This window comes from Bos javanicus, chromosome 13 (assembly GCF_032452875.1).
Source record: "Bos javanicus breed banteng chromosome 13, ARS-OSU_banteng_1.0, whole genome shotgun sequence".
NCBI lineage: Eukaryota > Metazoa > Chordata > Mammalia > Artiodactyla > Bovidae > Bos > Bos javanicus.
The window spans coordinates 42692268-42712423 of NC_083880.1; the positions used below are offsets into that span (position 1 = coordinate 42692268).

The 20156-nt window shown below is 52.6% G+C and overlaps 1 protein-coding gene across 3 annotated transcripts in view; it reads right to left on the bottom strand.

Moving 5' to 3' along the window:
- Positions 1-20156, bottom strand: part of ACSS1 (acyl-CoA synthetase short chain family member 1) — a 44982-nt gene that overhangs the window by 18361 nt on the left and 6465 nt on the right. For all 3 annotated transcript variants that reach the window (XM_061436431.1, XM_061436430.1, XM_061436432.1), the window contains exons 2-3: positions 17418-17514; positions 2532-2731 (exon numbers count right to left, since the gene is read on the bottom strand). In XM_061436431.1, the coding sequence (XP_061292415.1) occupies positions 2532-2731; positions 17418-17514 (297 nt within the window). The remainder of the gene's footprint in view (positions 1-2531; positions 2732-17417; positions 17515-20156) is intronic.

Genomic DNA, 20156 nt, shown 5'->3' on the forward strand with positions numbered 1-20156 from the left:
TGTCCGACTCTGTGCGACCCCATAGACGGCAGCCCAAAAGGCTCCCCCATCCCTGGGATTCTCCAGGCAAGAACACCGGAGGGGGTTGCCATTTCCTTCTCCAGTGCATGAAAGTGAAAAGTGAAAGTGAAGTCGCTCAGTCGTGTCTGACTTTTAGCGACCCCATGGACTGCAGCCCACCAGGCTCCATGGGATTTTCCAGGCAAGAGTACTGGAGTGGGGTACCATTGCCTTCTCCAATATATCATGACTAAGAGGGATTTATTCCTGGAACGCAAGGATGGTTCAACATACGAAAATCAAGGATAGATATATATATCAGTGGAGCATAATAGAGAACTCAGAAAAGAGCCCTCAAATATACAGTCAAGTTAGTTTTGACAAGGATGCCAAGACCATTCAACGCGGGAAAAATCGTTTCTTCAACAAATGGTTCTGTTATTGCTGGATATGCACAGATTAAAAAAAACGAAGTTGGACCCTTACCTCCCACCATATACAAAAACTAACTCCAAATGCATCAAAGACCTAAATGAAAAAGCTAAGGCTATTAAAAACACTCTTAGAAGAAAACACAGAGACCAATCTTCATAACGTTGTATTCAGCAACTGAATCTTAAATAATACACCAGAAATACAAACAACAAAAGGAAATAGATGAACTGGACTTTATCACAATTAAAAATTTTTGTGCATAAAAGGTCAATATTGAGAAAGCAAAAAGACAACACAGGGAATGAGATAATTGTGAATCATATATCTGATAAAGGTACAGTATCTACAATATATAGAGAACTCACAACTCAACAACAACAAAAAAGACAAATGACCAGTTAGAAAAAGAGCCAAGGACTTAAGCAGACATTTCTCTGAAGAAGACACAAATGGACAACAAGCACATAAAAAGATATCCAGTGATATTAGTCATTTGGAAAATGCAAATCAAAACTACAATGAGATACCACTTCCGACCCACTGGGACGGCTATAATTATTTTAAAAGGAAAATAAGTGTTGATGAGGATTTGGGGAAATTGGAACCCTCACACATTGCTAGTGGACATGGAACACAGAGCAGTTCCATTGGAAAAGTTTTGCAGTTCGTCAGTAAGTTAAAATAGATTTACCACATGTGCCAGTAATTCCATTCCTAGGTATACACCCAAAACAATAGAAAGAAGGTGTTCTTGTACATAAACGTTCATAGCAGCTCTATTCACAATAGCCAAAAATTAGAAACAAGTCAAAATGCCCATAAACAGATAAATGGATAGACAAAATGTAATCTATCCATACAGTGAGATATTATTCAACTACAAAAATAAATGAAATACTGATTCACACTACAACACAGGCCCATCTTGAAAACACCATGCTTGGTGAAAGAAGTGGGACACAGAGTGCCACACATTGTAGGAGTCCGTTTTTACAAAACATCCAGAACAGACAAATCACAGAAAGAGAAAGCAGATCGGTGGTTGCCAGGGGCTGGATGAGGGGAAATGGTGAATGCCTGCTTTATGGATATGAGATGTCCATTTGAGGGATGGAAAATTCTGGAATAGTGATGATGGTTGCACGACACTGTGAATGTGCTTAATGTCTCTGAATTGTACACTTTAAAGTGATGCAATGGTATCAGGAAAAAGGAGAGGGTGGAAATGGCAAAAGTCTTATCTCATATGGTATTTATGAAGACTAAATTAAAATTATAGGAGATGACCTTCACAGATTGCTTAGACAGAGCCTGGCACACAGTAGGTGCTAAAGTTGAGAGAAAGAGAAGGGAATGGCAGCACCAACCCTGAAAGCAACAGGAAATGTTGGAAGGAAGCAGAAAGGCTCCCAAGTCTTTCCTAAAGAGGGTGGTCAGCAGAGGTCTGAGAACTCTGCCCTTCAGCTCTGTCCACTACCCAAAGGCAAGTCTTCTGTGAGACACAAAGAATTCCCAACGGCCCCCAGAACTTGGCACCCTCCTGGGGGAGCCAGCTCAGCAAGCCCTCCAGGATCTCAAGGGAGCAGGGATCTGGCTGTACAAACAAGGGGCCACCATGCAGACACTCTGCCCTCTGACACCAGAAAAAAAAAAGGAGACGATATTGCTCTACACACCTGTCTGGGAGCCTCTGACCTACCTGCACACAGAAAGTCAAAGATACACCACAAGGCCCATATCTGACTCCATCATTCCTCACCACAAAGGCTTTCATCTGTTGACTGATGGAACCTTCCCTATGCCTCCCCAGCCTCCTTTCACCCTACGTTTCTTCCTGCCTCCACTGCAGCCACATAGCCTCCTCCAGCGGATACCTATGCCGTTCCCTCCACCTGGAATCTTCCTTCTTCATGTGGTTCAATCCAGTGCACTTGGATCTCAGCTCATAGAGCAAACGCTCATTCAGCCACACACTGTGCTTGGCAGTGCCTATCATCTGTCTCTGTGACTTTCAGTGATGTCTGCCACCACCCTGAGTCCCTGAAGGCCAAGGGAGACCCAGATTTCTCCCTCCATCCCACTGCCCACATGCTCACCATCGTTGATCCTCCCAGCCAAGGACCCCACACTGAAGCCAGCAAAGATGACATTGTGGATGGCTCCGATCCTGGCACAGGCCAGCATGGCAGCCACAGCCAGTGGGGAGACAGGCATGTAGATGGCCACTCGGTCCCCTCGGCGGACTCCATACCTCTTGAGTGTGTTGGCCAGGCGGCACGTGGTCTCCAGTAGCTCCCTGCAGCACAAGGGAGGGAGGGCCGTCAGAGAAGGGGGAGGGCTGGAACAGTTCTGCAAACTGCAGGCACTGCAACCCCAACCAGCCTGAAGAGGGCAGCCGCTGGAACACCTGGTACATGGGACAATCTTTTCAGAAAACATTATAACTTTGTAGGCTGGTACTGACATGGATTCACGATCACACTGCTGAGGAAAATCACCTGCCCCTCGTCCACAGAGAACAGGGCTTCTCAGACCTGGGATATCTGGGCCCCGAGGCTCCTGACACATCCACCCTGAGAGGCCCCAGTTCTCTGGGTCAACACAGGCCTTGCTGAGCAGGGCACCCCCAATTCTGTGAAGCCACAGAACTTTGGGGAGGAAGGAAGCCCATGGGCCTGTGGCAGGACTGCGGGGGTGAGGGATGGGGATGCTGAACACCATGCCCTCACCTCACACACCCACGAGGCCCCTGCCTCCACTCCCAGTCTTAGGCTCGGCTAGCCGATCAGAGTGCAGCATCCCCCTGAACAAGCTGATTGATTGGCCTGAGGTTTGTGTATGACCCAACCCAACCCTGGGAGGATGACATTCCCCCAGAAACCAGGGGTCTGCAGCAGAACCAGGGGTGGGGGAAGTACAGGAGGGCAGAAGCAGCTGCACAATGAGTTCAACTCTATTTCCCAAGTGGTCCTGCTGAACCTCACTTCCCACAGGAAGGGAAGTTCCCCATTTTTGCTGCTTTTGTTTTATTGTATTTGTTATTTAACAGAAAGAGCTGGCATGGAAGGGCAGAGTAAGTTCGTCCCACACATGGCTCCACCCTTGTGGCCAGGACCCAGGAGTGTTTGTGGTTGCCCCATGCTCAGAGACCCAGAAAGGGGCAGCCTGGCAAGGGCCACCAGGAAACAAAGGGGGGGTGGTGATAGGCTTTGGGGGAGCCCAGATGAGAGCAGATCACCAGCATAACCAAGCAGGACCTTGTAGGACACCGCTCCCCATATACTCCGCTTTAGCTCCTCTCTGAAACACTCAGATAACCGTATCTCATACACGTTCCTGAGTCCTCTTACAGATGCTAAAACCCCCACCAAATGGAAGAAATGAACTACTTGCAGCCTCTGGACCTACTGGAGCCTGAGGACTGATCATGTTAACAGCCCGGTTACCTCACCATCAACCAATCAGAGAACTGTGCACAAGCTGTTCACATACCCTGGGACTCCCCTCCCTCACCTGGACTTTAACAGGCTTTCCAAAACCCATCGGGGAGTCCAGGTGTTTTGAGCGCCAGCTACCCTGGACACCTGCTTGGCACCCTGCAATAAACGCTGCACTTTCCTTCACCACAACCTGCTGTCAGCAGGCTGGCTCTACTGTGCACGGGTGAGCGGAGTGACTCAAGTCTGGTTTGGTAACACAAGTGCGGCCTACACTCTCTCCTGACTCCTGCCCAGACTGGCACAGACCCCGTCCCCTCTCTTAAGGCTTTAGGACAAAAGCACCACTCACTGGCGCCCCCATCCACCCTGCACCTGAGCTTGTGATGAAAGAAAGAGCACCCAGAGCGCCCCCAACAGCAAAAGCCCCAGAACCAGGGCCCAGAAACATGCCTCCTGTATGTGACAGCACTGAAGAGGCAGTCATGGTCAGTCACCCAGAAGGTGACTTAAGCGCAGCCCACATGCTGTTTTTAACAGCCCTGAAGATTTATGCAGTTGGTGCTGAGGAGATGGAGGCTCAAGTGTGTCAGAGATCAGTGGTGATGAAATCCTGTCCTTTTTCTACAGACGGAAGGATGGAAGGCAGCATTTTGAAGTGAAAGAAGGAACAGAATGGCCCAGACAGAGTGGCCTGGGTTACTCACTACAGTAGCTGGACAGGCATGGGAGCTCAGCTTTCACAGCCAGCACAAGATCACCTGAGAAACAGCACCTGAGAAACAACCCCTCCACCTTGTTGGACTGTCACACGTGTGACCGAGAAGCATCACCCACTCAGGACCCTGCCAAACATTCAGTAGAGATTATCTCTACCATCAGGCATCTTTGTTTGAAATTACTTTTAAAAGTACTAAAATCAACTCATTCACTTTGGTGAATTCATAAGATGTTAAAAATTCTGTTCTCGGTACCATGAGGGCAAGCTGGGCACCAGACCAAGGAAATGAGAGGAGAGTGTCCTCTGGCAGCCCAGCTCTGATGGGGAAGTGAAGGCACATGAGAGGGTGAAGGGCGTTCACCGCCTCAGTTTAGGGTACGATTGCTGAGGGCAGCAGGGAGAACTTTCGGGAAAGGTCAGCGGTGGGGAGGAGGAGGAAGGCAGCAGAAGGGAGAGGATTCCTTCCGGCCAGAAGCTGCCTGGCGACCAGAGCTGGACAACCGACCTGTGTGGCCCTGGGAAGGTGCGGAGACCAAGCGACAGTAGCCAAGGTGTTCCCTGGAGGATCAAGGGGCCTCCCCACGGGCCCTGCCACTGAGTCCGCTAGGTCCCGCACTCTTTTTTTATATTTATTTATTTTTGGTTGTGTTGGGTTTTCGTTGCTGTGCAGGTTTTTCTCTCATTGTGGCAAGTGGGGGCTCCTCTCTAGTTGCAGTGTGCAGGCTTCTCTTTGTGGTAGCTTCTCTTGCTGTGGAGCACAGGTTCTAGGCACACGGACTTAGTTGCTCCATGCATGTGAGATCTTCCGGGACCAGGGATGGAACCCGTGTCTCCTGCATTGGCAGGCAGATTCTTTACCACTGAGCCACCTGGGAAGCCTGGGTCCCGCACTCTTGCTGCTGCCTCCAGAGAAGTTTCTGATAAAGAATCTGATCTGGGTAAAGCTCTTGAGTTCACTGCCCTTCCTGTCCTCTCCACCAAGGCCATAAAACTCAGGGTCGAAGAAATCCTTAAAACCTCCTTGGGGTTCCTGGCCCCATCAGTCCAGCCTCTGCTTAAACAGGGGCTGGGAGTCACCTCACACAGCACTCCCTCTTTCTTTGCTACTTCAATAGAGAAACAGTCTTCCTAGAATCAGGCCAAGATTTGTGGCTGTTCCATTTCCAGCCCTTGGTCCAGTTCAGGCCTTTAAAGATGTCCAGAATAACTCTGTCATGCAATAACAGCCCTTAAGATTCCTGGAACACTCCCTCCACCATCCCACAAAGCCTTTCTCTCCCAGCTTCTCTCCCCCAGCCCTCCAGGAACCGACTCTCACACCCTAGAAACTTCCAGGTCACAAAACAGACCCCAGCACTCCCATGGTGTCTGCTCGGGTCAGAATAAGGAAACCCAGACCCTTGACCCCAATTTTATATTTAACCATGTAAATGAAGAACACATTTATTTTTAATGCTTAACACAGGTGGCCCCAATTCAACATGAGGTCACTAACCCACTAACTATCACCACACCCAGAACAGGACTAACCAGGGCTTTGCCCTATCACAATCAGGGAATTAATTCTCAAAATCGGACTTTCCAGACTATCTATTTGTCCCTATTTAATTCCACCTCAATTTCTACTCATCTTTCCAGCGCACCCATTATTTTTTTAAAACTTGGATTTTTGTTAACAATTTCCTCCAGACTTACACCACTGGAGAATAAGGTCAGCAAACCTAGATCTTCAAATCACGAAAATGTACATGTTATGCAAGTGATCCTCCAGGTACTTAAAAATTTACTCCAGGGTACTCAAAAATCATCCAAAAGCTGTCCTTGGATATTCATGACTTCTCAGACTTTCACAAACCGATATGCTGCTTCTATATCAAATAGATAGTGCAGTCACTCAGTGACCAGTGCTCTGGGCTGTCCCTGCAGGAAACACTGCTTCCTCCTTGCCTGTGGGGTTTTTCCAAGGGACAGTGACATGCAGCTTTCTGAGAAATCACCTAACAAAATAAGTTTGAGTTCTATTTTCCAGTGCGAGGAGCAATACATTATTCGTCAATCAGGTTCTGAACAAGCTATCTACGTTTGTCTGCCAGGAGACGCCTCAGGGCCACGCCTTCCATGTGGAGGCACAAAAATGACAGGCACAAATACACAGAATTGCCTCGCCTTCAGGGTGCTGAACAGCAAAAGGCTGCCTGGCCTTGGGGAAGAAAGGAGACCTTTCACAGCCAACTCTAAGCTTCAGCTGGGAGGAACGTCCATCCAACGCTAATCCAACCACAAGTATGTGAAATCAACACAATACCTGCCTGAACACAGAGAGAAGAAAGCCATCTCTGGTCCAGCTCAATAAAAACAGGACACAGCTGGACAGACCAGGGGAATTAAGATAAGCGGGGTGTGTGTGTGTGTGTGTGTGTGTGTGTGTGTGCACATGCACGTGTGTGTGCACGTGCACGTGTGTGTGCGCGCACACGCACTGCTGCTGTATCTAAGAAACTAATGTGGAACACACAACTTGCTTACTTGCTACAATTACTGTGGCTCTTGTGTTCACTAGCTAAGAGGCTACCTCCTTCATTGTCCACTTGCCCCACTGAGTATCAGCTTCCCTTCAGCAGGGATTTGTTCACTGCCTTCCTCCCAGTATCCAGAACCTGACCTAGTGCAGAATAAGGTGTGTGACAGATGTCTGTGGAATGGAAGAGACCAGCAGGTAAGCCTGAAAGAGCCCAGGCAGGCACAGGGTGACTGGAGCCTGGGGTCTAACCGTGAGCGCTGGTCCACCTGCAGATGCCTCCCAGCCTCCTGCACTGAGAGAGGGTCACATTGGAGGAAACATCCTGCCCCTCAGAGAGTGCAATGGGCAGGACAACCCCACTGTTAGGCCAGCCCATGGCTACTCCTCTGTCTACGCTTCCTTCTGCCGAGAAGGGAAGGAGCCCAGGGAATGGTGTCACTGGGTGTGTGGAGGCCTGCGACAGTGTCTTCTCTCCCCTAGCCTGGTGCTGACGGGAGGGGTCAAGCCCAGGGTCCAGATGAAGGACTGGACAGGACAGGTCTTCCTTCAGTCTGCTTCTCTAGACTTGACTTCTTTGGCTGCCCCAGGTCTCAGTTGCAGCATGCGGGATCTTGGTGTGGCACACAGGCTTAGCTGCTCTGCAACATGTGGGACCAGAGTTCCCCAACCAGGGGTAAGACCCACCTTCCCTGCATTACAAGGCGGATTCTTAACCACTGGATGACCTGGGAAGCCCCTACTTCTCTAGACTTTGCTATTCTCTTCAGTAAGCCATTTCTGGAAGGTGAAGATAGTAAGAAAAGCGAAGGTTGGCAAGAGAAGTGGGGCACAGCAGAAGGGACCCCTTCCCACAGGAAGAGGCTTGCCAGGCCTCGGGACCATCCCCTTCCCTCTGGCAAAACTCCTCTGGCCCAGACATTACTGTAGCCACTAAATCTGATCTAACATGAGGCCATGTGCTTACTCTGCTACTTACTGCCACCAGAGAACAGAAGCCCAGGAAATTCAGCTGAGCGGGCTCATAACCCAAGTATGAAATTCCTCTCACGTCATGATTCGATCTCGTGACCATGACCTTGAGCAAAGGTAAGCTGCAGGGAACTGTAAAGCCACTGCCACATGTCAACACGAATACGCCCAAGCTGCCCTTGCCAACGAAGCCCCAGACACGCTCAGGGTTCGAAGCAAACAAGAGATGAAACACCACTGCTGACCCTAGGCCAGCCAGTGAACTGAGGCTCACTGAAGCTGCATGTTTTCTAAATTCCTTACAAAAAGTAAATGTATTTTTCTTGAGGCTTTGCTATACTCTGTGGAAAGTTATGAACTCAGAGAATTTCCCTCTCAGGAGAGTGTCTCAGTGAAGGACATCTGATTAGAGGTGGGGCTCCCCCCTACCCTCAACTCCCCATACACCTGGGTCCTGACTGACCCAACCATAGTACGGTCCAATAATAGGAGTACTTCTAAGGCGGTCTCCAGGACTCCTGTGCTCTGAATGTTTGCACAGTCCTTACCCCCAGAGAGGGTAGCACTAGGGGGAAATTAGGTCATGAGGGTGGAGCGCCATGATGGGATTAGCGCCCTTATAAGGGAGAATCCCAGGGATGGGGGAGCCTGGTGGGCTGCCGTCTCTGGGGTCGCACAGAGTTGGACACGACTGAAGCAACTTAGCAGCAGCAGCAAGGGAGACCCCATGGAGCTCCCTTTTTCCTTCCACTAGGTAAGGACACAGAGGGAAGGCACTGGCTATGACCAGGAGAACCCAACCAGCAGACGACCATGCTGGCACCTTGATCTTGGGCTTCCAGCCTCCACAACTGTGGGAAATAAGTCTCCATTATTTCTCAGCCCCCTCTGTCAGTGGCATTTTGTTACAGCAGTCCAAACAGACCTACAGGGTCTGTACAGCCAAAAAACACAATGTTGTAAAGCAACTATACTCCAATAAAAAAAAAGGACAGGACCAAATCTGAAGTTCTAGGCACATATAAGAGCATCCTATAAACAGTAGCTATAATTACTGCAAAAAAAGGCAGAAAAAGAAAATGGGTGACAATGGGTGGTTCCTTAACAGCAGGAAGGAGAGTGAGGATGTCAGTTTACTTTTGTGTGAATTGCAGGCAGCTGCGTCATTGGCTCAGGGTGAATAAGGGTCACCGCTGTATCTGAATACAGTTACAGAAGCCCTCCCCTGCAACCCCGTGCCCTGCAGTGGGTACTGATGGGAAGCCCTTGCTTGAGGTGGGAGGGGTCTGAGAAGGATACATCACCCACAATCGAGGCCGCTGTCAGCAGCAGGTTCTAGGTACTCAGCCACAGCCCGGGGTTCTGAGAGGCTGGGGGAAGGCAGGTGCCCCCTGCCCCTCTACCACCTGTCGTGTCTCCCCCCCACCTCCACCAGCTGCCCCATCTTCTCCAGCCATGCTCACCACCCACTGTGAGCACAAGGACCCTGCCATCCAGGCAGCCTCAGCCACCCCCAGGCCCCTGAGGGTTCACTGCCCAGAGCACTCTCCTCCTACCCTCCCCACCCCACTCCCATTCACAGTTCCTTCAGTGACAACAGCTACTGAGCAGATGTCCTGTGCCCAGCACTGCTCTGAATCCTAGGCACATCCATGGAGCCTCACAACAGCCCAAGGGTTGGAAGTTACCATCACCCATTCCATTTTCCAGATGAGGAAACTGAGGCACAGAGGAGTTAAGTGACTTCTCAAGGCTATTCAGCTGAAAGGGTCAAGAATCAGGTCAAGATTAAAACCCAGTCTGGCCCCAAGGGCTGCTCTCAAAACCCACAGCTTCAGAACAACTTGAATCCTATTATAAAGGCTCCCAGACTTGACAATTTTGCCATTGGCCAAGTCCAGTGTAACAGTTTTTCTTTGTTGTTGTTGTTTAGTTATTAAGTCATGTCCGACTCTTTGCCACCCCATGGACAGTAGCCTGCCAGGCTCCTGCATCCATGGGACTCTTCAGGCAAGAGTACTGGAGTGGGTTGCCATTTCCTTTTGCAGAGGATCTTCCTGACCCAGGGATCAAACCTGGGTATCCTGCACTGCAGGTGGATTCTTTACCACTGAGCCACCAGGGAAGACCAACATTTCTACTTGGGTTGGTTCAAATTAGCAAGAGAAGTGTTCCAGGCCACTCACAGTAGTTGAATTGAGCCTAATCGATTGGCTGCCGTCTATGGGGTTGCACAGAGTCGGACACGACTGAAGCGACTTAGCAACAGGAGCAGCAGCAGCAGCAGCAGGATGGAGGAGAATGGGGTGGGGGGTGGATTTACTTCATGATTCAGTGTTTGGCCCCACATTCAGAACCACCTGCCCCAGGGTCTGTCTCCCGCTCAACCTAAGTCTTTCCCACCCAGCCACCACCCTGTGGCACAGAAGTGACAGGTCAGACTTCTTCCCTAATTCACGCCTGATTTCCCTTGGACCTCAGCACAGGCCTTCAGCCCAAGTTTTGTCTCTGGAAAAGGAGTTCTTTCCTTTCCAGACTCAGAGCCTCACTCACAAAGAGGGAGCCAGCACCAACCCACTAAGAACCCCTGAGGTTCCTGCCAGCCCCAGGCGAGAGAAGTCTGCGGCCCCAGTCCAACCATAACCAGCAGGGAGGATGGGGCTGTCAGCCCAGACCGAGCAAAGGAATTCACCCTCCCTATGGCCCAGAAACCTTGCGCCAGCTTCCCAGAGGACACTGACTGTATTTGCTGATGGGAAATTGTCAAGCCTCCCCGGATCTGGACCGCCCCGCCTTCCCAGGTTCGGATGAGGTCCAAAACAGTCACAGGCGGCCAGCAGAGAAAATGAAGGGCCAGGCAGCCCCTCCTCCCTCCCCAGGCCATCACCCCTCCCCTGGTACCTACAGTGACCCCTCCTGCCTCTAAAAGCCTGAGAGCCCCAAGCCCGGCCCCCCAGCCACTCCAGCACCTGCATTTTCTGTACCTCAGCCCACAGCCACACCAGGACTCCACCGCCCTCAGGCCCACCTGCTCTGTAGCCATCCCTTGTCCCTCCTGAAGGCCACCTGGAGCTCTCTGGCGCTGACCTCTCCAGTCAGTATTCATGGTTAACTTTGTCCTGGGGTGGGCGCGGGGGGCCAGGAACACACGGCCCTTGTTGGTGAAGGGATGTGTTGTCTGCACACAGGCGTGCAGGCCTGTCACCAGGTTTGGCCACCCGGCAGCCCCACTGTTCACACCTTTACCACTTCCAAAACTCCAGAGCACAACCCACAGAGCAGACATTGCATTGTCTGACCCCCTTTCTGGCCTTTCCAGCTCGGGGAGCCTGAGAGTCCTCGAGGCCAGCTGGGCGTCAGGTCTCATGCTTTACAACTGAGGACGACTGCGAATCCCAGTGAAGATTGTAGGCGTCAGCCACCCACACAGCAGAGGCTGCCCAGGCCTAGGGTCAAGGCCAGGACAGCAGGCCCCTGGCTGGTTATAGGGAACCCTCCAGGCAGCAGGTCTCGGGCAGCAGATGGAAGGGTCTGGCACCATGGACACTGGGGGCTGCATGTCTGCTGAGCCTCGAGGTGGCCCTGTGGGATCTCAGGGCTGCCAGCCCCCTGGGCCGTTCCCTCCAGGGGGCCTTGATTTTCTACCTCCTGGAGTCTCGAAGTGGCCAAGGAGGGGGCGGGGAGGGTGGCGGAGGAGCGTGGCCGATAGGGCCTCCACACCGCCCAGGCACAGCTCTGGCCCCCACACCCCCAGCACACCCGGTCTGCAGCCGCCAGAAGCCCAACCACACAGCTGGAATAGAAGCCCCTCCCCTCCCGGAAGGCTGGTCCCAAGGGGCCAGGCGGAGGCCTTCGCCCCTCCCTTTACCCACCCCCGGGTGCCTGCGCTCCGCCCCTCCCCTCGGCAGGCTGCTTGTCCTCCCACAAGGCGAGGCCCTCCCACATTTCGCACAGCCGAAGGGGGCTCACAGAAACAGGGGGCCAGTGCCAAGGCAGGCGATTGTTATTCACACTGAACGTCAGCCAGGGGCTTCCCAGAAAGGCCCCGTCAAGAAGGTCGACTCTCGTGGAGGACATTCCCACTACGGTGCCAAAATAGGGCCATTCTAAAATGTGAGATTCCAAGAGCTTGCTCAAAAGAAGAGGGAAAAACAGTATCTTGTAGAGAAGAATTCAAAGCATTTGCCAGCTTCAAACTAAAGTCTCAAGGAAACTTAAATATTGGTTTAAAACCAGCTTGATCCAAGTAACTCAGGAGTCCTGCCGGATTCTGGGAGCCTGCATGGGGATTCCTGACCGAGTTCTGCAGTCAGAGTTACTCAGAGGCAGGCAGGGGACACCGCACACAAGCCTGGCGGCCCTTGGCCTCTTGTGCCCCAGCCCAGAGGAGCCCACCCTCACAAACCCACTTCCCCTGCCTGACAGGTGCCCCTGTTCTGGTGCCTCACGGTAAATGGCGCTGGTTCATCCCAAAGCACCCCACCTCTCCACCACCCTATACCAGTTAATAATCCTCCCCTTCAGTTGCCCTAATTTGTTAATACAGGAGTTTGCTCGCTGCAAACTGTAATTCATCTGCGGGTGAGAAGCGCCAGGTGCAAGGTTGGGGGCTGGGAGGAGCAGAAGTGCTGCCTTTTAGCAGACCCTGAATTATTCTCCCAAGGTGAGGTCCTCTTCCTGGAAAACCCACCCACCCCTCCCAGCACCAGCAGCAGCAGGGCCACCAGCCCTTCCCCTCATCAAATCTGAAATCCTTTCCTGGCATCCCTTCGCCTGGCCCGGACCTACAGCTAAATGAGGCTTGTATCCTCCCAGATCCTGGCCTGGGCTTTCATTTCCCTGGGCTGCTCAGCACCTAGCACCCAGGGGAGGAGAAAACAGGCTCCGTGAGCCAGAAATGTTCTCTAGGTCGCCCACAGTCGGGGATAAAGCGGGTGGGAACACAGGGCACCTACCCGGCTGCCCCGCCCCTCAGCGCACTGGCCTGTGAAACCCTCCTGGCCTCTCAAAACTCACTCCCAGGACTTCCTCAACGTCGTCTCCAGCCACGTCCCAGCGAGACTTCCTGCTTCCTCCTGCCAGAGCCCAGGTGGCCCTTCTGTGACAGTAACAAGTGGCCACAACCGGGACACAAGCCAGCCTCTGAGGAGGTACCTCCAGGCTTCAGACCTCGCCGCCCCCTCTGCCCAGGGCTGCTGTCTGGCTGCCGCAGACAGAGGGGCGCCTCAGAGCCTGGGGACCATCCTGTGTTTCCAGTGGCCCCTCTGCACTGGGGCCAGTAATGCTCAATGCCGGCTGCCCCAGGGAGGAGGTGCCCTCCATGGGGCGGGGGCATGTGTCTGCTTTGCGCCTCCACAGGGGCTCCTCACTGTGCACCCTCTATATAAGAAAGCCCAGCCGGAACCACCACAGAAATCACCCCCTCCAGGGCTGAAGCCACAATGGAAACTCCACTCAGCTCATGTGTGGGCACATGGGGGGCGGGGGGGACAAGGCCTGCTCTCCTCACTGCAGCCCAGCCACCCAGCTCAGCTGCACAGCCTGCCCGCGACCGCAGCCGCACTGCCCTCACAGTAACCCACATTCACAGCGGAAGGCCAAGCCAGGGCTAAAATCTGCTCCAGCTTTTTTAAAAGGTCACGTCTTGGATAAGTGACAAGGTTCTACTGTAGAGCACAGGGAACTATATTCAATATCCTGTGATAAACCATAATGGAAAGCGATGTGAAAAAGAATATTTATATACATATATGCATAACCGAATCACTTTACTGTACAGCAGAAAGTAACACAACATTGTAAATCAACTATACTTCAATAAAATAAAGTTTTAAAAAAACTGTAAAGGGCTCATGTCTGGACCCCTCCTCAGAGAGCCTCAGATGGGAGATCCTGGGTCAGGGCCTGGTGAAGACTCTCAGCCCACTCTCTGCTCTGACTGGGCACCAGGCTCAGAGGCACCCCCTGCTGAGAGGCCTCGAGTGCAGTACACAGGGGCCAGCCACAGCTGTCCACTCTGCTCCCCGCCCTCTGTCCATTCCCCACTTGGAAATCCTTGGCCCAGACTCCAGGCTCCAGGCAGGCAGTGGTCTTGAACTGTCCCCCACCTGTCTAGGGGAAAGGGATTTGTGTTTGTGCACATCCCCACCCCCAAGCATCTCTAGAATCTGTCTGCTTGAACAGACCATGAAGGACCAGCTTGTGAAATAGGTACGTGGACGGCTGGGAGGAGCAGCAGCCAGTGCTATCTGGCTGAACCCCCTCAGGGAGACACCCAAGTTATCTGTGCCTGCCTGGCGTTACAGACCTCAGGCAGTGCCAGAGGGCCCAGGATTGCCGGCCTGCTGGCTCCCTCAGACAGGTTCAGACACACCTCTGTACAGAGGCAGGCTGGAAATCAGCTGGGCGGCCCTGTGGCCCGGGCTCCGGCCTCAGGTCACAGGCTGCCCCTCCTCCCCGGGAGATGCTTGCCGGCCATCCCAGGCTGATCCCTGCCCCTTTACTTCCCATCAGGAAGTGAGTACCACGCCTGAAGAAGGAAGCGTGTCTGGAGGACAGAACCCCAGCCAAAGAGGCTGTCCTTCTCCCAGAGCCACGCGGCCAGCACCACACAAGGCCCACCGCGCTGCCTAGTGGCCTCCGTGCCTCGGCCCGGCAGGCAGGAGGCGCCCGGGAACTGGCACAGCCAGCGCTGCAGACAGCCATAGGACAGGATGGGGACACTGGGCTGCCCCAGGGTTCCCAAAGCAGGTCCTACCAGACCTCCCGCACCCTAGGGAGGCACAGTTGGAAATACATGCCAATAGCACTGAGAACTTGAAGGCAGCGTAGATCCCACCCCCAGGCAATGGCCCAACTCCCAGAGTAGGAGCAAGGCGGTGTCTCTGCAACCCAGGAGAGTAGTCCAAGGAGGATCCTTGGACATGGAGAGCAGGCTGTAGATACGTGCACGTTTCGGGTATGTGTGCAAGGGTGTGTGCGCACATGTGGACCCATGTGTCACTAGTATTTGGGGCAGAAGGGGGTTCATGTTACAAGCTCTCTGCTGATTCTTCAGATGCACTTCCTCAGAAGAACTCGGCAGACTCAGAAAGGACAGGCCTGTGCCCCTGAGCAACAAGACGGGTCCCCCGAGCTTCAGACAGACGAGGCAGGTGGGGTCCCAGGAAAGCACATTGCCCTCGGCACCCTGGTCCCTGAGAACCTCAGCCCCACACAGCCTCCTTCAAGGGCTCTCAGGTCACGGGTCTGGAACTTTTGTCTTCAGGCCACCAAGGCCTGTGACCATCCTGGGGCACCTTGGGTGCCACCACGTGAGACACTTGGCAGGAGTGCACTTCAGTTTAGTGGCAGTTTATATGCTGGCAGGACAACCAGCACCAAGTGTAGGCAGCTCTCTTCTGAGACAGGAGGGAGAAAACCTCACATTGAAAACCTAACATGACCAGGAAAATGATTAATCCAGGTCCCTCAAAAACTAGCTGCCATTACAGACAACCCAGTCACACGCTTCTCTTTTCCCTCAAACAGTAAATAGCAACAGTCACGGGGCATTAAGACTAGCTGAAGTTTGTAAAACCATTTTGTTAGGCTGAGTCTGTTTATTTTTAGAGAGAATAATAAATTCTTTGCCTGCACTTATAGGTTTATACCTGCTCAGGGCAGCTTTGCAATGGAAATGAAGTTGTTCTTTGTTTAACGAGCTGGCAATCTTCCTGAGACTCTCCCACAGTGACAACCACACACTCAGAGGCTCGCCCAGAGGCCCTCAGAGGCCCGACATGGCCCAACACCAGCTCATGGTCCGGATCCACAGGAGGACAGGAGGAAATTAGCCCATAGCTGGACCCCCTTCACCTCCTCCACCCCCATCACAGAGCCTTCATCTTCTACCGAACAATCACACATAGATCAAGTTGGGCCAGTAAGGGTGAAGAACTCTGGAGCGGCTCACCTGTTAGAGCAGCGCCCCTGACTCCAGTGCGCAGAGCCCGGGGCTCCCAAGCCACATGGGGTTCAGAGGGTATCTGTCCAGGGGACCCAGCTCAGTGCAGTGATGGGCAGTAAAGGCTGAAAGGGACTGTGACAGCTGAGGGTATTGGGTGCAGGGGGAGGGATGAGCAGGGCAGGGCCCGCTAGGAGCCACGGCAGATTAACAAATGTCACTTTGCTGCTTCTGCAGGAATCCACCTGAACACAGCTTTACCAGGCCTGGTGCACTTGATCTGTGATAAAACCTGAGTCTGAGAAACAAGCAGGAAACCAGGGGTCCCTGGGGCCTGGAACTCTGAACTCTCCTCCTGCTGTGTCCCTTTCCTCCCCTCCCCATCAGCCAAGCACACCTGCACCTTCTCTCTGTTCCTGGGATCCCTGGGCTAGGACTGGACGTTCTCTCTCCATCTTCCTCAGGCTGCACCATCTTCCTGAGGCTGCTCCTTGTCAGCAGCACCTCAGCTTGAAGGTCATGTAAAGCGACCTTCACTGGGTCACTGGCCCACACTGGGGCCATGGGCTTGGGGATGTTCATTACTGTAATGCACCCCAGCCTGCCGTGACTGCTACAGTGGCACTCAGTGACACCTGTTGAATGGTTGGCCAAGAAGCCCTGAGCCACCCACCAGGAGGGTAATCATGCCCACAACTACCTGGGGTACTAAGGGACCACAACCTAGGCTCCCAGTAGGCCTGCAATAGCCCTGTAAAGGTGAACTGAAGCTTGAGCCAAGGGGTTTTCCCACGAGGATGTGGCCACAGACCAGACACCTCTGAGCAAGACAGTCCCGGGAAGGAGCAGGGCTTCAGGAAGACAAGTACCTGCTCCCGATGCCAGGTCTGCTCAAACCCCCCAGTGCACACACTTGGTGTACAGAATACGTGATCACAGATACCCTCTGATCCCTTAAATATCATGGCCCTTGTTTTATTTTAGCCCCATTTCAAAATCTTGGGTTTACTGTTGTGCCACTATCATGACACACTAAGAGGGGCTGATTTTAGTTACCCCAGCGTGTATGTGATTCAGCTCATGTTCATATCCACTTTTCCTGAGACCAGAGAACATTTCCAAAGTGGAAATGCCCCCTGATATAATGCCGTGCCCAGAACTGGTCACAGGCACATGGAACTGCTTGACCAAGAGTGACCCTGTGCCTCGAACATTCATCATACTTGTTTCTGAGGACCCTGTTCTCTCCAGCAGAATCTAAAGACACCAAGTACTGCCCAGGTGGATGAGCATGCCAGGCCTCCTCCCATCCACAGCTTGGCAGCAGTGTTTGGCACCAGTGCCCACATGCACATGCAGAGGCACCCACCATCAGGGGACACACCATACCTGTAGGTGATCTTCACTTCAGTTCCAGGCTCATCTCGCTCCCAGATCAAAGCGATGCTCTCTGGGGACTTCTGAACGTGCTGATCCAAGCAGTTGACTGCACAAAAACAGGAGCACGGACGTTACACTTGGTGCCACTGGAGTCAGAATGGGGAGGGTCCAGTTGGCCTGGTTTGCGCCATTCTCCCTAGGTTGAGAGACCTCTCAGGTGCAGGTGACCACTGGGAATTCTAAAGAAGTGCTTCATGTGTGGAGCACTCCCCAAGTCCCAATCCCCAGCCTCATTCCCCGCCCCCACCCCCCCCACCCCCCACCAGTGACCTGACCCAACTGGCCCTGTGGTTTTCAAGGCTCCCTGGCGATTCTGACACGGCCAGGGCTGAGCACTGCAGCCCCGGGCTGCAGGAAAGAAGACTCGATGCAAACAGGATGGCCTGATTCCATGCAGTGCATGTGGAGGGTGCTTGTGGGGTAGGGGTGCAATCCAGGACAAGGACCCACATCCCTTCTCAGGTATCCAGCCAGCACCCAGCTCCCAGAAGCGATGCATTGACGAGGGAAATCTCTCGCTAGTTTTCCAGGAGGCTCGCTCCCCTCCCCCTCTGTTACCGAAGCTCAGGTCATATGACTGCCCACAAAAACAGGTCGGTTGTGGTGGTTTACTGTCAACCTGAAGATCATTAGGATCATGTTCATTGCTAACTTCCTGTTCACCACCACTGACTGGACTTCAAGGTGAGCTTGGCTCTGGCCGGTTTTTGCCAGAGCCCCTTCCAGCCAGCCCTCGTGGCCTGTCTTCATTCCTCACCTCCCCATCAGCAGGGAAATAAATACCTAAGAACAGCTTTGGGACCAGCAGCCACTGCCCACCTGGTCTTCAGGGTCACCCTCATGTCGAGGTATATAATTTTTTCCTTTCCTGTCTTTTGGGGCAGTTATTTATCTTCTCCCTAACTAATCTTCTTCTACAGAAATGGGAGATGTACCCTTTGCCAAGTCTAATTCACAGGGCTGGGTCAGAATCAGATGGAAAGCAATCCTGAGAGGTTACAAGAATACGAGGTCAGTCACCACCCAATAATCACCCTGCTGGGAGTTCCTACAAATATTTCCTGATGGAAAACCATTCTGACAGAAGTTATGGGAGACTCTCCCCATAACAAACCCATAATCCTCGAGAGGGTGAACTCCCATGGAAACATTTACAAACTTTAGCTTGCATCTGTGTGTGCCTGTGTGCATATGAATCCCATTTTTTCCCTCTCAGGATATTTTCGGAGAAGGCAATGGCACCCCACTCCAGTACTCTTGCCTGGAAAATCCCATGGATGGAGGAGCCTGGTGGGCTGCAGTCCATGGGGTCGAGAAGAGTCAGACACAACTGAGCGACTTCTTTCACTTTTCACTTTCATGCATTGGAGAAGGAAATTGCAACCCACTCCAGTGTTCTTGCCTGGAGAATCCCAGGGATAGGGGAGCCTGGTGGGCTGCCATCTATGGGGTCACACAGAGTCGGACATGACTGAAGCGACTTAGCAGCAGCAGCAGCAGCAGGATATTTTATCTATCACTTACTCTGGGAGGTGGGAGGGAAGTTCAAGAGGGAGGGACATACGTAAACCTATGGCTGATTCCTGTTAATGTATGACAGAGACCAACGCAATATTAGAAAGCAATTATCCTTCAATTAAAAATAAATTTTTTTAAAAATTTCAAGTTTCTAACAGGTATATAAGCTATACCTCACAAACTTGATAAATGAAGGGTGGATGTCATGGGGAAAATTCCTACTTACTGTCACAGGAAAGTTCTTTGAATTACTAGAAAAACAGAAGAGAACAAATCCTCCCCCCTTCCCCACCCCCCCCCCAAAAAAGAGACAAAAGCAGAAAGACAAACTGAGAAGGGGCTTGGTGGCAAAACTTGGATTTATACAATAAACCTGACATCAGTCATGTGTATGTCGGTCTGGTCCAAAGTTCATTTTTTAAATATTTATTTATGTTTGGCTGTTCTGGGTCTTCATTGCCATGCACAGGCTTTCTCTAGTTGCAGAAAGCCAGGGGCTACTCTCTAGTTGTGGTGTGTGGGCCTTCCATCATGCTGGCTTCTCTTGTTGAGAAGCACAGGCTCTAGGGACATAGGCTTCAGTGGTTGGGGCTCGTGGGCTCAGTAATTGTGACACACAGGCCCAGTTGTCCCATGGCACGTGGGACCCTAGTTCCTGGACCAGGGATCGAATCTGAGTCCCCTGCACTGGCAGGCAGACTCCTAACCACTGGAGCACCAGGGAAGCCCTGGTCCAAACTTCAGAAGAGTTTTCACACTAAGACCACAGGTTTCTGACTCCTCTTGAACAGTCAGCAGCTGAGGCCATACCACACCTGGCAGCTGAGTGGTGGCCACTCTCAGCAGGGGTGGGCCTGTCACCCCCCTTGCTAGCCACGCCCAGTCTGCTCAGGTCCTGCCTCGGGGCCTTTGCACAGTTTCTCCCTGCCTGGGGGACATCGTCCCCCTCTCCCCACTGCTGCACACCATCTGGTACCAAGCCTCTCCCAGGTCTCAGCCAACACGTCCTCACTCCGCTATGGAGCACCACTCTTCCCCGGGACCTTATGCCTCCCAGACTCTAACACCCACTGTGGTGTTTCCAGCCTGCTGCCCCTTTGTGGGCAGGGGTCACATGCCCGGTTCCTCTTTGGACACCTGCAGCCTGACCCAGGGCTCCGAGCACAGGAA